The sequence below is a fragment of the Scyliorhinus torazame genome, chromosome 9, assembly GCF_047496885.1.
Source record: "Scyliorhinus torazame isolate Kashiwa2021f chromosome 9, sScyTor2.1, whole genome shotgun sequence".
In the NCBI taxonomy this organism is placed as follows: Eukaryota; Metazoa; Chordata; class Chondrichthyes; order Carcharhiniformes; family Scyliorhinidae; genus Scyliorhinus; species Scyliorhinus torazame.
The window spans coordinates 164,971,471-164,987,504 of NC_092715.1; the positions used below are offsets into that span (position 1 = coordinate 164,971,471).

General features: G+C 44.3%; 1 protein-coding gene across 2 annotated transcripts in view; it reads right to left on the reverse strand.

Annotated features, from left to right (window-relative positions):
- The window catches only part of fancc (FA complementation group C), a 274,053-nt gene that overhangs the window by 129,099 nt on the left and 128,920 nt on the right, over positions 1-16,034 (reverse strand). For both annotated transcript variants that reach the window (XM_072516728.1, XM_072516729.1), the window contains exons 6-7: positions 12,493-12,557; positions 8,567-8,731 (exon numbers count right to left, since the gene is read on the reverse strand). In XM_072516728.1, the coding sequence (XP_072372829.1) occupies positions 8,567-8,731; positions 12,493-12,557 (230 nt within the window). The remainder of the gene's footprint in view (positions 1-8,566; positions 8,732-12,492; positions 12,558-16,034) is intronic.

Consider the following 16,034-nt stretch of genomic DNA (forward strand, 5'->3'; position numbering starts at 1 on the left):
GCACAATTTATGTCATTCCACATTGCTTGTTTCAGATGATTTATTCACACATAATTGGTAGGATCCCAGATGTGAACCCAACTATTTGCAACTTGTATAACGGTGAGGAAATATTACTGCACCACTGGAGTAATAACACTGACCAATAGGTAACTTTTATGTTCAAACAACTTTAATTTAAAAACAGAATTAACTCATTCGCAACAAAGAAATAGCTTTACAATTAAGTTACAACATTATTAAATAAAAGAGAAAACCTTAACTTACTTCATAAACCTCCACTACCTTCCAATTAAGCAAATTAATATATTGCAAATACCACTCATGAATAAAGTTAACAACTAGGTTTCTACTTGCTTTTCTCAGTGTAGAATCTTTGGAGAGAAAGCCTTTCAGGACCAAACTGAAACACCTCTATTCAGATAAGAATTCAAGGATCAAGTGCCGTTTCAGACATACCTGGCTCCTCCCATTAACTACATCATCCTTACCCAAAGCATAAGGCATTCTTTTGTCTCTTCTTACAAGATGCCCCTTGACATGATCAGTAAGAACCAAACACAACACCCCTCATAAATTATCTGTACCCCAGGGGTCCTTGAAAATTCCATTAGCTAGCTATACGCAAAGAAGTAAATGGTTCTCAAGATCTATTAGCAGAACACTTCACCTGTAATCAATGATTACCTCACTTGTACGGCCTTAATCACAGCTCCAGCAGTCATACAGTCTGTATAGATCTTAATACGGGTTTTAATATTGCTGCAAAAAACATGGCAATTCCTTAGATTCATCAGAGAATAATGTTGGAGATTTTGGGGCTTCACCTTCCAATACATCAATTTTTCCACTAATTAAAAGCTTAATCAAACAAGACAAGATCAATTGTAATATATATTTACCCACATGGCAAGAAGGGAGCAGAGTGGTATTGTCACTGGACTAATAATTAAGTGACCTAGAATAATGCTCAGGGGACCAGATTCAAATCCGGGTGGAATTTGAATTCAATAAAATGTCCAATGATTACCATGAAAGCATTTCTGATTGTGGCAAAGGCCTATCTGGTTCATTAATGTCCTTTAGGGATGGAAATCTGCCATTGTTACCTTGTCTAGCCTAGATATGGTTGACTCTTAACTGCCCTCTGAAAAAGGGCAATTAGGGATGGGCAGCAAATGCCAGCCTTTCAAGTGATGCCCACATGCCATAAAATAATTTTTAAAAATATCCACCATAATTCTATCAACTTCAGAATATTTATCTACATGATGATGATTTAAAAATGGCACCACTTACAAAGTGGAATAAAAAATATATTTCATAAATTAAACCAATATAAAGCCAGCTTTTATTTTGAAAAAGCAAATTCAATATTAAACAGAAAATAAAGGTAACATGCAACAAATGTTTTCCTAACATGTTTATTGTAGGATTACATGGAGTCTACAGCACAAAAACAAGTCATTCAGCCTAACTGGTCTAAGCTGCTACTATTGCTCCACACATGCCTCATCCCATCTCGCTTCATCTAGCCATGTCAACATATCCTTTTATTTCCATAAGACCATAAGACATAGGAGCGGAAGTAAGGCCATTCGGCCCATCGAGTCCACTCCGCCATTCAATCATGGCTGATTTCAACTCCATTTGCCCGCTCTCTCTCCATAGCCCTCAATTCCTCGAGAAATCAAGAATTTATCAACTTCTGTCTTAAAGAAACTCAACGTCCCGGCCTCCACCGCCATCTGTGGCAATGAATTCCACAGACCCACCACTCTCTGGCTAAAGAAATTTCTCCTCATCTCTGTTCTAAAGTGACTCCCTTTTATTCTAAGGCTGTGCCCCCGGGTCCTAGTCTCCCCTGCTAATGGAAACAACTTCCCTACATCCACCCTATCTAAGCCATTCATTATCTTGTAAGTTTCTATTAGATCTCCCCTCAACCTCCTAAACTCCAATGAATATAATCCCAGGATCCTCAGACGTTCATCGTATGTTAGGTCTACCATTCCTGGGATCATCCGTGTGAATCTCCGCTGGACCCGCTCCAGTGCCAGTATGTCCTTCCTGAGGTGTGGGGCCCAAAATTGCTCACAGTATTCTAAATGGGGCCTAACTAATGCTTTATAAAGCTTCAGAAGTACATCCCTGCTTTTATATTCCAAGCCTCTTGAGATGAATGACAACATTGTATTTGCTTTCTTAATTACGGACTCAACCTGCAAGTTTACCTTTACAGAATCCTGGACTAGGACTCCCAAGTCCCTTTGCACTTCAGCATTATGAATTTTGTCACTGTTTAGAAAATAGTCCATGCCTCTATTCTTTTTTCCAAAGTGCAAGACCTCGCACTTGCCCACGTTGAATTTCATCAGCCATTTCTTGGACCACTCTCCTAAACTGTCTAAATCTTTCTGCAGCCTCCCCACCTCCTCCATACTACCTGCCCCTCCACCTATCTTTGTATCATCGGCAAACTTAGCCAGAATGCCCCCAGTCCCGTCATCTAGATCGTTAATATATAAAGAGAACAGCTGTGGCCCCAACACTGAACCCTGCAGGACACCACTCGTCACCGGTGGCCATTCCGAAAAAGAACCTTTTATCCCAACTCTCTGCCTTCTGCCTGACAGCCAATCGTCGATCCATGTTAGTGCCTTGCCTCGAATACCATGGGCCCTTATTTTACTCAGCAGTCTCCCGTGAGGCACCTTATCAAAAGGCCTTTTGGAAGTCAAGATAGATAACATCCATTGGCTCTCCTTGGTCTAACCTATTTGTTATCTCTTCAAAGAACTCTAACAGGTTTGTCAGGCACGACCTCCCCTTACTAAATCCATGCTGACTTGTCCTAATCTGACCCTGCACTTCTAGAATTTAGAAATCTCATCCTTAACAATGGATTCTAGAATCTTGCCAACAACAGAGGTTAGGCTAATTGGCCTATAATTTTCCATCTTTTTCCTTGTTCCCTTCTTGAACAGGGGGGGTTACAACAGCGATTTTCCAATCCTCTGGGACTTTCCCGGACTCCAGTGACTTTTGAAAGATCATAACTAACGCCTCCACTATTTCTTCAGCTATCTCCTTTAGAACTCTAGGATGTAGTCCATCTGGGCCCGGAGATTTATCAATTTTTAGACCTCTTAGTTTCTCTAGCACTTTCTCCTTTGTGATGGCTACCATATTCAACTCTGCCCCCTGACTCTCCGGAATTGGTGGGATATTACTCATGTCTTCTACTGTGAAGACTGACGCAAAGTACTTATTTAGTTCCTCAGCTATTTCCTTGTCTCCCATCACAAAATTACCAGCGTTATTTTGGAGCGGCCCAATGTCAACATTTGCCTCCCGTTTGTTTTTAATGTATTTAAAGAAACTTTTACTATCATTCCTAATGTTACTGGCTAGCCTACCTTCATATTTGATCCTCTCTTTCCTTATTTCTCTCTTTGTTATCCTCTGTTTGTTTTTGTAGCCTTCCCAATCTTCTGACTTCCCACTACTCTTTGCCACATTATAGGCTTTCTCTTTTGCTTTGATGCATTCCCTAACTTCCTTTGTCAGCCATGGCTGCCTAATCCCCCCTCTGATAACCTTTCTTTTCTTTGGGATGAACCTCTGCACTGTGTCCTCAATTACTCCCAGAAACTCCTGCCATTGCTGTTCTACTGTCTTTCCCACTAGGCTCTGCTCCCAGTCGATTTTCGTCAGTTCCTCCCTCATGCCCCTGTAGTTACCTTTATTTAACTGTAACACCTTTACATCTGATTCTACCTTCTTTCTTTCAAATTGGAGATTCAATTCTACCATATTATGATCACTGCCTCCTAAGTGCCCCCTTACTTTAAGATCTTTAATCAAGTCTGGATCATTACATAACACTAAGTCCAGAATGGCCTGTTCCCTCGTGGGCTCCATCACAAGCTGTTCCAAAAAGCCCTCCTGTAAACATTCAATGAATTCCCTTTCCTTGGGTCCACTGGCAGCATTATTTACCCAGTCCACCTGCATATTGAAGTCCCCCATGATCACTGTGACCTTGCCTTTCTGACATGCACTTTCTATTTCGTGGTGCATTTTGTGCCCCCGGTCCTGACCACTGTTAGGAGGCCTGTACATAACTCCCATTATGTTTTTTTTGCCTTTGTGGTTCCTCAACTCTACCCACACAGACTCCACATCATCTGACCCTATGTCATTTAGAGCTATTGATTTAATTTCATTCCTAATTAACAAGGTAACCCTGCCCCCTCTGCCCACCTCCCTGTCTTTTCGATAGGTTGTGAATCCCTGGATGTTTAAATGCCAGTCCTGAACCCCCTGCAACCATGTCTCTGTGATGCCTACCACATCATACCTGCCAGTCACAATCTAGGCCACAAGCTCATCTACCTTGTTCCGTACACTGCGTGCATTTAAATATAGCGCCTTTAATTCTCTATTGACCGTCCCTTTTTGTTTTCTTAGTGTGGTGGACCTTGGTTTACTGAGCCTTTCCATACACGGTGTCATATTTTGTGGGATGGGGACTATCGTAACCTCTCCTGAGTTTTGTCTTTTCGTGCTTTTTTGTATTCCTAAGCAGCTACGCTTCCCACTGATTACTTCACCTCTTGGTTCCCTGACTTTCCCTTCCCCCCCAATCTTTAGTTTAAAGTCCTATTGACCACCCTATTTATTCTTTTCGCCACAACACTGGTCCCAGCTCGGTTCAGGTGGAGACCATCCCAACGGTATAGGTCCCCCCTGTCCCAAAACTGATGCCAGTGTCCCATGAAAAGGAACCCCTCTTTCCCACACCACTCTTTCAGCCACGTGTTAACTTCCCTTATTCTTGCCTCCCTATGCCAATTTGCACAATTTCATATAGATATCATAGAATTTACAATGCAGAAGGAGACCATTCGGCCCATCGAGTCTGCACCGGCCCTTGGAAAGTGCACCCTACCCAAGCCCACACCGTCACCCTATCCCCGTAACCCCACCCAACTTAACCCAACCCTTTTGGAAACTAAGGATTATTTAGCATGGCCAATCCACCTAACCTGCACATCTTTGGACTGTGGGAGGAAATCGCAGCACCCGGCGGAAACCCACGCAGATATGGGGAGAACATGCAAACTCCACAAGCCGGGAATCGAACCTGGGACCCTGGAGCTGCGAAGCAACTGTGCTAACCACTATGCTACCGTGCTGCTTTCTCCTTTAAGTTTATCCAACTTTCCTTTGAATGCATTTCTGGATTCTTCATGAGTGAACCTCGGCAGTGAGTGGTGGTAGGATATTTGACTGTGGTGAGCATCAGAGGGGAGCCTGGCCATCTTCTCATCTGAATTTGCAGTCGGAAAAACTGTCATACATTATCAATTAACAAATCACCAATGCCCCAGCATATCCAAATACATAACCTTGGATCATATCATCCCTCCCTAACTCTTTAACCCTGCAACTCCTTGCATCGTAACTCACCATTTCTTTGGCTCCAGCTTAATGCATCACCCCCACCATTAATTGTCAGATTCCACACACTGAAATTCACACCCGAAAGAAATTCTACCCATCCCTCCTGCTTGAAGACCCTGTTTAATACCCACCTCTTTTGACCAAGATATGGTCTGTCCCCTTGCACTCCTTTTTTTATTCTCACACGTAAATGGTGCTATATAAATGCAAGTTTTTATTACATACAAAGTACAGCATACAAACAGCCATGCCAGCGTTTATAAGACCGTAAGAAATAGGAACTCCGTCGTTCAACAGGAACATGGCTGATCTGACATTCTGCACATCTACTTTCCTGTTCCATTATCATAATCCTTAATTCCCTTGCTGATCAAGAGTCCTTCTTTCTTAGCCTTAAATAAACACAAGGACTCTTCCCCCACAACTCCCTGTGGCAAGGAGTTCCAAAGACTCACAACCCTCTGAGAAGAAATTCCTTCTCATCTCAGCCTTAAATGGGCACCCCTTTATTCTGAGATTATGCCTCTGGTCCGAGACACTCCCATAAGGGGAAACATCTTCTTGACATTTAACCTTAAGAATCCTATATTTTTCAATGAGATCATCTCGCATTTTTAAAATTCCAATGGAGTAGAGTCCCAACCTGTTTAACGTTTGATCATAAGACAATCCCTCCATACCGGGGGATAATCCAAGTGAACCTTCTCTGAATTCCAATGAAATAATATCTTTCCTTAAAATGGGGGCCAAAACTGTTCACAGTACTTCAGATGTTGTCTCACCAGTAACTTATACAGTTGCTTCCAAACTCTTATATCCCACCCCCTTTGAAATAAGGGCCAACATTCCGTTATCCTTCCTGATTACCTGCTACACCTGTGTGCTAGCTTTCTGTGCTTCATGCTCAAGTACCCCCAAGTCCCTTTGTGTTGCAGCTTTCGGCAGTCCTTTTCCATTTAAATAATACTCTGTTCTTTTGTTCTCCCTTCCAATTTTTGCCAATTCTTTGCCCATTAAGGGTAAATGTCGAGAAGATGTTACCCCTTATGGGAGAGTCTCGGACTAGAGGCATAGTCTCAGAATAAAGGGGTGCCCATTTCTTGCTCACTTATATAAGTTAACAATATCTCTCTGCAAACTGTCTGTATCCCTCTCACAGCTTGCCTTTCCACCTATTTTTGTATTGTCTGCAAATGTGGCTACAGTACATTGGCTTCCTTCCTTCAAATCATTAATATATATTGTAAACACTTGCAGTCCTAGCACTGATCCCTGTGGAACCCCATTGGTTACAGGTCGCCAACCTGAAAAAAAACATCTTCTCCTCACTCATTGTTTCCTGCCCATTAGCTAATTCTCTAACCATGCCAATATGCTTCCTCCAGAACCATGGTTCTTATCTTATGACTTAACCTTTTGTGAGGCACCTTGTCGAATGCCTTCTAGAAGTGCAAATACAACACATCTACTGGCTCCCCTCTATAAACTCAAATAAATTAATCGGACACGATTTCTCTTTCATGAAGCAATGCTGTCTCGGCTTGATTAGATTATGATTTTACTTGGTTAGTAATTGATTCCAACACTTTTCCAACAATCAATGTCCGACTAATCGGCCTATAGTTTCCCTCCCTTTTTGAATAGGGGTGTCACATTGGCAGTTTTCCAATCCTGTGGTACTTCTCTAGAATTTAAGGACTTTTGGAAAAATTACAACCAATGCATCCACTATATCTGCAGCTGCTACTTTTAGGATCCTAGGACGCAAGGTATCAGGACCAGGGGGCTTACCAGCGTTTGGCCCCATTTGTTTGTCTCATACTACTTCTTTAGTGATTTTGATGGTAATTAATTCCTCCCCCAAATTCTTTAATATTAATGGGATGTTCGAAGTATCTTCCACCGTAAAGACTGATGCAAGATCTGTTTAGTTTCCTGGCTCCACATAACTATTTTCCCAGATTCATTTTCTAAGGAGCCTACCTTCACTTTGACCTCTCTCTTACTTTTGGTATATTTAAAGAAGCCCTTATTGTCAGTTTTAATACTCCTTGCTAGCTAGTTTGCCCTCGTAGTTTATTTTCTCTTTTTTTATTATCTTTTTAGTCCTTCTTTGCTGAATTCTGAATTTATCTCAATCTTTGGGGCTATCACTAACTTTTGCCTCCCTATATGCTTTTTCTTTCAACTTAATACCCTCCTTAGCTTCCTTGGTTAGCCTATCCCTCTCTAGAATCTTTTCTCCTTTCTTGGATATATTTTTGCTGAGTCATGAATTACCTCCTTAAGTGTCTGCCACTGCTTAGTTACTGTCTTTCCTGCTGTTCTATCTGCCCAGAGCACTTCAGCTAACTCTATTCTTATTTCATTGAAATTCCCTTTAAGTTAAACACAGTTGTTTCCGATCCACGTTTCTCACTCTCAAACTGAATATCAAATTCTATCATTTTATCATCATTACTTCCTCGGGGATCTTCCACTCTCAGGTCATTCATTAAATCTGCCTCATTACTCATTACCGGATACAAGATAGCCTATTTTCTGGTTGGCTCCATGTCCAATTGCTCCAGGAAACTATTTTTTATGCACTCTAGGAAGCCGTTGTCATAGCTACCCTTACCAACTTGATTAACCCAATTAACATGAAGATTAAAGTCACACATAATTATTGCTCCACACAAGCTCTCATACCTCAATATCAGCATAACCTTTTTAGCTGATGTGCTTATCTGTGTGATTGGCTTTGTCCACTCTATGGGATAGCAAGTTCCACTTTCTAATTACTCTTTGAATAAAGACAGTTCATGTGAATTCCCTCTTGGATTATTAACTATCTTCTATTTATTGACCCCTAGTTTTGGACATCCCACAAGTGGAAAGAGCTTCTCTATATCTACATTATCGAAGCTTTTCATAATTTTAAATACCTCTATTATGGATCTCTTTTCTAGAAGGGAGTAAAACAGCCTGCTCAGTCTGTCCTGATGGGTAAAAGCTATTGCTGTTGCACCACCACTTCAATTGTAGTTTTGACAGCATTCCTGGATTGTCTGCCATGAATGTAAAGGCGCATTTTCACAATCTTGAGTCTACTTACTGCAGAAGGCCATTGCTGACAGACTCTAGAAATTCTGCACTAAGAGATTCGTCCAAACCATCTTCATGACAAGTCAGAAGAGCTTCCACCAAGGGGAAGGCCTCAGGTAAGGTGACAATAGGTAAGCAGCGAACAGAATAGCCCCTCAGTCGGTCTGGTGGTAACCTACAAAAAAAAAAACACCATGCCTTATAAGAATTTATTTTTGTCTTTTTTCTAGATGAGAATGTGAATAGAAAATGCTGGAAATACTAAAATTTGTCATTTTTGTTTCTACAGTTCAGTAGTTTTAAAAACAGCAAGTTGTTCCATTGCCACAATTTTTAGAAAATTGTGTAGGAGGGGTGCAATTATGCAACTTCATTTTGCTGTTCATTAACACTTCTGAAATACAGGAAGGTAATGTTTTCTAGGATGCCAGACCTTCAGTTAGGCACAATGCACGTTACTCAAGTTGATGTTGCAGACATTGTGTCCTAAGCAACTATTAAATGAAACATTTCTTCCTAAAATGAAATGAATTTTGACATGTGCAACACCACAAAACAACTGTTTGGAATAAGTGCACAGCAACAAAATTAAGATGGAACCTATAACTATACCTGGGTACACTTAATAATAGTTTTTTTTTTAAACAGGAGCCGTGTTTTATGACTCAAAATAGTTGTACCTTATTAAATGAAAAATAAGAAGAGCTTTGGGGCTATATTCTACGCCACTGGTAGCGGAGTTCACAATGGCGCAGAGAAAGTGTTGGGGAAAAAACGGGATTGGTGCCAATCCGTTTCCAATGATCCGGTCCCCCAATGGCAGCAGCATCAAGGTTCGCGCCCTGCGCCAGCATGAGGATGCAAATAGGTCAGATTGACCCATTTGCATCCTATTAATGGGCTGGGCACCGGATTCTCCATGCCTTTGTGACTCTCCAAATCTCTGAACCAGGATTCACATGGGTGTGGATCGCTGCATGTATTTCCCAGCATGGCCTTGGCGCGTTGGACCCCACAGTGGACAATCTTCGAGGTGAGTGCCCCCAAAGTCCATCAGAGGACCCCCTACCCCTACAATGCAAACCCCCCCCCCCACCACCAGACTTCCCCCCGTAGGATAGCCCACCACAGGAGGGCACCCCCACCAGAGACACCCCCTATCTGGAAGTCAGAGAATAGTCCAGACAGAGACAATGTTAAAACCTCTGCTTTAAAACTCACCTGTGCAAAACATCTGCCGGCTCAGGCAGAGAAAACAGCAGCTGTAAATTTTTAGAAAGCAAAAGCCACATCTCCAGGGTTTATTATTATTATTAAACCCCTTCAGATCATTTGATCTGCAAGGCTTTCATTCACATCAATGGGAAATTGCTTGTACTAGGCTGTGATTGCCAGCTTCCAGACACCCAGATGTCTGTATTATTTAATTTAATTTCCCTTCACGCTTGAATGGATCTCAAGTACCCTGATGTGTAACTAACCACAATGTTTATAAACATCTAGCTATGATTGACAGTTCCTGACCACATCAAAAGTAGTAACGTGCTCTCACTTCCTCTTTTTCTATGTAGAAAGCACATCAGGGGGCAGAATTGAGGGGGAGGGGGAGCAGCCACAAATGTGCATAGCAATGGATAGTGAATCGCCTCTGAATGGCTGCTCCCAACGTGAGTGCAAATCAGATGTGATTCAACTCTGGCGGGAGAACATAGGGCTGGATTCTCTGCACCCCGCTACCCACCGAAAATTGGCGTACTCCATGCCGAGTATCCACCGCCTCAGGCCATTGCCTGAGGCCCGCCCCGCGATGCTCCGTCCCCGACTGGCCGAATTGCCGACGGTGTGGTTCTAACATGGTCCCACTCTCCGTGATCCTCGTGTGGCGGCTGCGGACTCAGTCCGGGGCTGTCACAGTTGGGGGAGGGCTGATGGCCGGCATGGGGGGGCTTCATTCAGGGCTGGGGGCAATGTTTGCGGGCGGTCCGGAGCATGCGAGCGGCTGGTGCGGGGCACTATTTTGGCGGTCTAGGTCCGCAAGCCATGGAGCACAGCGCAGCCGCTGGAGGCCGCTGCCGTACGCATGCGCAGCCGCTGGAGGCCGCTGCCGTACGCATGCGCGGCCTCTGACCCGGAAGTGCGGGGGCCATATCGGCAGCTAGCGTTGCGAGCTCTATGACAGCTGGCTCCTAACCTCCAGCAAAACGGGGAATCTGTGGCCTTTTGACGCCAGTTTTCCCGCCGTAAAAGACCACAGTTTTCCCGATGGCATGGGGACATAGTCCCAAAAATGGAGAATCCAGCCCATCGTATCCCAAACGGAGAATTCAGCCATTGATATATGCTTTGGGTCATGCTGAAGAATTGGTAAAACACTACAAAAGCACAAGTTCCTTCTTTAAATTATTCAGGATTATTAGTAATTATTGTGCAAAGAATATTAGGAAAGGAAAAAAATCCAAATAGCAAATATCTTGATGTCAGGGTGAGTGCAGCTTTAACAACACTTAATACAAAGCAGCCTCCTTCCACCAGCAGCAGCAATGTGTACCATATACAAGGCTTGCCTTCTCAACCGTGCCCCTCAGCTGGTGATCCTCAGGTTAAACCACCACCAGTCAGCTCTCCCCCTCCAGGGGGAAAGCAGTCTATAATCACTTGGGACAATGACGACTTTACCCTTACCATTACAAAATGAACTGCAGCAACACACCCAGCCTCCTTAGATAGCGCCTTCCAAACCCAGAACATAGAAGAACAAAGGAGCAGATGCATGGAAACACCGCCAACTGCAAATTCCCCTACAAGCTACACATTATCCTGACTTGAAGCATATCGACATCCCTTCACAATCGCAGGGACAAAAACTTGGAACCCCTTCCTAACAGCACCGTGAATGTACCTTTACCTGAAGGACTGCAGCATTCAAAAGGTTACTCACCATCCCCTCTCAATGGCAATTACGGATGAGGAACAACAAATGCTGGCCTTTCCAGAGACCGTCACATCCCAAGAAAGATTTTTTTTTTTTTAAATTCTGTGCTTTATGCAGTTTTTAACGTAATGGCAATTACAGAAAAAGGAATAGTAGGATAGTGCATTGTATAACCAAATTTAATAATATCCAACAGGTGACCTATTAAAAACCTATTTTTCTTGGGACATCTACAAGCTGTGCTATGAAATGACAGGATACAGGTTCACATTCATGAATATCTGCATAGCAAGTTCCAACGGCAGCCAAGCTGTCACAGGAAGTTACAAAATGGCCAAGTTTGTGAAGAGGGTGGAAAGATAATTAAAACTAAAATATCCTAGAACACATCAAATTTCACTGTTCTTCAGGCACTTCCTAATATCCAACTACAAGCAGCATGATCAGATGTTTTAAGAGTAGCCCACCTAAGCACCCCAAAGTCAATAGTGGAGAATGTTAATCTAAGGGATAGGGGGAGCAAATGTATACTTTCATATTTAAATAAAAGCAGCTTTTAAGATAAATTAAAGCCATGCGTTCTGAACATAGAAATGATGGTTCTGCTCATGATAATGCTCCTCTGCTGTTCCAATTCAAATCTTTACAGAACAGGTATTCTTCCCTCTGCATTCACTATAGTAAAGACATTTAAATTAACGTCAGGTAAGTTTAAGTTCTGCCTCCAGGTACTCAGCAAATAGGATTGAACATATATTCCATGTCAACTATCCAGGGTGCTTCATAGTGCATCTCTGCAAAATCAGGTTTACACCAAAACTAAACTTGCAATATGAATGGATCAATACGCAAAGTTTTCACTCTATTAAGGGGGCAGTAAGATTTAGCACTTGAAATGTCACCTAAATTTTACGTTTTCATTTTTAGGAAATGCAAAAATGAACACGGTTAATTGGCATGTGCATTTAAATAATTCCACATTACGTCGCAAGCCAATTACCTACCTTGGAAACAAAGAACTTCTATCACACTGACAGCCTTGAAGTTCCTTAACTAAAGAGGAGACCATCTGGAAATAAATAAATAGGTAACCACCATAAACAATAAAATAAAATCACAAGCTATCAAATTTTCTTGACCACAAGGGGAATTTGACTCAAACTTTCCAGTGTTCAAACGTTCTATTTTTATCATGGACATAATAGCTACTGCAAATTACATGTGAAAAGGAAGAAACAGTCAGAAAGAGTTACCATCTGAAAAAACGGTGGTTGATGAGGTCAACACTTTCTGTTTGAGAGGAAATTAGAGGATTGATAGTTTGGAATGATTCCAATTTCCCTCCCGAAAGAAAATTATTCTACACTTACAATATTAAACCAATTATAGAATAGTAACAGCACTGAAGGAGGCCATTTAACCCATCACGGGCAGCACGGTGACAAAGTGGTTAGCACGACTATCCCAGTGCCAGAGTCCAGGGTGCAATTCCGGTTTTGGAGACTGTGGAATTTGCACGTTCTCCCCGTGGCTGTGTGGGCTTTGTCCGGACGTTCCAGTTTCCTCCTTCAGTCCAAGGATGTGCAAGTTAGGTGGATTGGCCATGCTAGAATTGGCCATTCGTGTCCAATGATGTGTAGGTTAGGTGGGGTTACGGGGATAGGGCGAGGGATGGGGCCTGGATGGGGTGCTCGTTCAGAGGTGCAGACTCGATGGGCCAAATAGTTTCCTTCGGCACTGTAGGGATTCAGTGTCAGAAAGGCCATGCCAATTTGCTGCAAGAGAAATTTAGCTCTTTCCACTTAACTGCCCATTCCCCAAACCCCTGCAATTCCTTTCCCTTATCCAATTCTCTATTGAAAGCCACAATTTACTTTGCCGGCACCATACTCGCAGGCAGTGCATTCTATATTTCAGAGTGTGACAAAGTTCTTCCGGCAACCACAAATTCCCACCGGCCGTGTTCAACGCCACCTTTAAAAACTGGAGACAGGACGGGGGGACGTTAGCGGCTCGGAACCTCTACATGGGGGCCAGACACGTGACCTCAGGCAAACTGACAAGAGGATCTGGACTGACCAACGGGACAGGACCTGAGGCTCCTCCAAATTAACCACTTTTTCCATAAGGAGACGGCCAAGAACCCCAGGACCCCGAGAGAGACACTCTCCTAGAGAAGCTAATCAACACGGACAATAAGGTGGGAACTGTGGGAATATATATGGACAGTTACAAGGCGTGGGTTAAACCACCTCTCTTACCGGCGGGACAAGGAGGCGCGGGTGGGCTCCGGGGTCCTGGGGGGGGCGCGGGGCGATCTGGCCCGGGGGGGGTGCCCCCACGGTGGCCTGGCCCACGATCGGGGCCCACCGATCCGCGGGCGGGCCGGGCCTGTGCCGTGGGGGCACTCTTTTCCTTCCGCCTTCGCCACAGTCTCCACCATGGTGGAGGCGGAAGAGACTCCCTCCACAGCGCATGCTCGGGGATGCCGTGAGCGCCCGCTAACGCTCCCGCGCATGCGCCGCCCGGCAATGTCATTTCCGCCAGCTGGCGGGGCAGAAATCATTCCGGCGCGGGCCTAGCCGCTCAAGGTTAGGACTCGGCCGGCCAAGGGGCGGAGGATTCCGCACCTTTGGGGCGGTGCGATGCCGGACTGATTTGCGCCGTTTTTGGCGCCGGTCGGCGGACATCGTGCCGATACCAGAGAATTTCGCCCATAGTGTTCAATTCTGGTCACCACACTACCAGAAGGATGTGGAGGCTTTGGAGAGGGTGCAGGAATAGATTGACCAGGGTGTTGCCTGGTATGGAGGGCATTAGCTATGATGAGAGGTTGAATAAACTCAGTTTGTTCTTACTGGAACGAAAGAGGTTGAGGGGCGACCTGATAGAGGTCTACAAAATTATGAGGGGCAGAGGCAGAGTGGATAATCAGAGGCTTTTTCCTAGGGTAGAGGGGTTAATTACTAGGGGGCATAGGTTTTGAGGTGCGAGGGGCAAGGTTTAAAGGAGATGTATGAGACAAGTTTTTTTACACAGTGGGTAGTGGGTGCCTGGAACTCGCTGCCAGAGGAGATGGTGGATGCAGGGACAATAGTGATGTTTAAAGGGCGTCTTGACAAATACATGAATAGGATGGGAAGAGGGATATGGACCCCGGAAGTGTAGATGATTTTAGTTTAGACGGGCAGCATGGTCAGCGCAGGCTTGGGGGGGTCGAAGGGCCTGTCCCTGTGCTGTACTTTTCTTTGTTCTTTTGTTCTTTGGAAATGGGAGGACGAACTGGGGTCAGCAGTGGGTTGGGGACTTTGGAGCGAAGCACTGAGCAGAGCTAACTCCACCTCCTCCTGCGTTAGGCTAAGCCATATGCAGTTTAAAGTGATGTACAGAGCCCTAGAACTCAAATGAGCAGATTCTTCCCGGAGTTATAGGACAAATGTGAATGATGCCAGGGAGGCCCGGCCAACCATGCCCACATGTTCTGGGCATGCCCCAGACTTGTTGGGTTCTGGGCAGCTTTCTTCGAGGCGATGTCCAAGGTTGTGGGGGTGAGGGTGGGGCCGTGCCGGTGATTGGCAGTCTTCGGGGTATCGGACCTGCCAGTCCTTCATTTGGGGAAGAGGGCCGACGCCCTGACTTTTGCATCCCGAATGACACAACAGAGAATTCTGCTCAGCTGCCGATTGGCAGCACCACCCAAAGCTGCAGCTTGGCTGGCAGACCTGACAGAATCTCTCCACCTGGAGAAGATCAAGTACACCATCCGAGGGCTTCCACACAGCTTGGGGGCCATTCCAAGACCTGTTCGAGGCAAACAGTGACCAGGAAGGAGGGGGTGGAGGAGAAGAGAGGGAGATAGGCAAAGGAAGGCATTCTCAAAGGACAGGGGCAGGGGGGGGGGATTCCAAAGAAGGCACAAAACAAAGCATAGGGGGCGAGGAGAGGAGGGAAGGGCCATGCAGGCCTCCCCCTCCCAACACCAATCAACAAAGAATAACACCCCAGTTGGGGGGGGGGGGGGGGGGGGTGGAGGAGGAGAAAAGCTTGGGGGGGGGGGGGGGGGGAGGAGGATGAAACAGAATATGCCTCCAACCGGGGAAGGGGGGGACCGCTTGTAAAAACTGTTGTACATAAGACACAAACTGGCTTGTAAATATCAGACACACTTGAGCTGCTACTTTGTAAATACCATGTGCCTTACACACCAAACTGTAATACTTCTAAAGTTGAAAATGGCCACAAAATATTTTTTTTTTTTAAAAAGAAAAAGTTCTTCCTCAGGTTGCCTTTGGTTCATTTGCCAATCACTTTAATTCTGCGTACCCTGGTTCTCGATTGTTCCAATTGGAACAGTTTTTTAAAAAAAAATATTTTATTGAAAATCTTTGGTCAACCAACACAGTACATTGCGCATCCTTTACACAATATTATAACAGCACAAATAACAATGACCTATTTTATAAACAGAAAATGAATAAATAATAAATAACAAAAATGAAAACTAACCCTAATTGGCAACTGCCTTATCACAAGTAACACTCTCCAA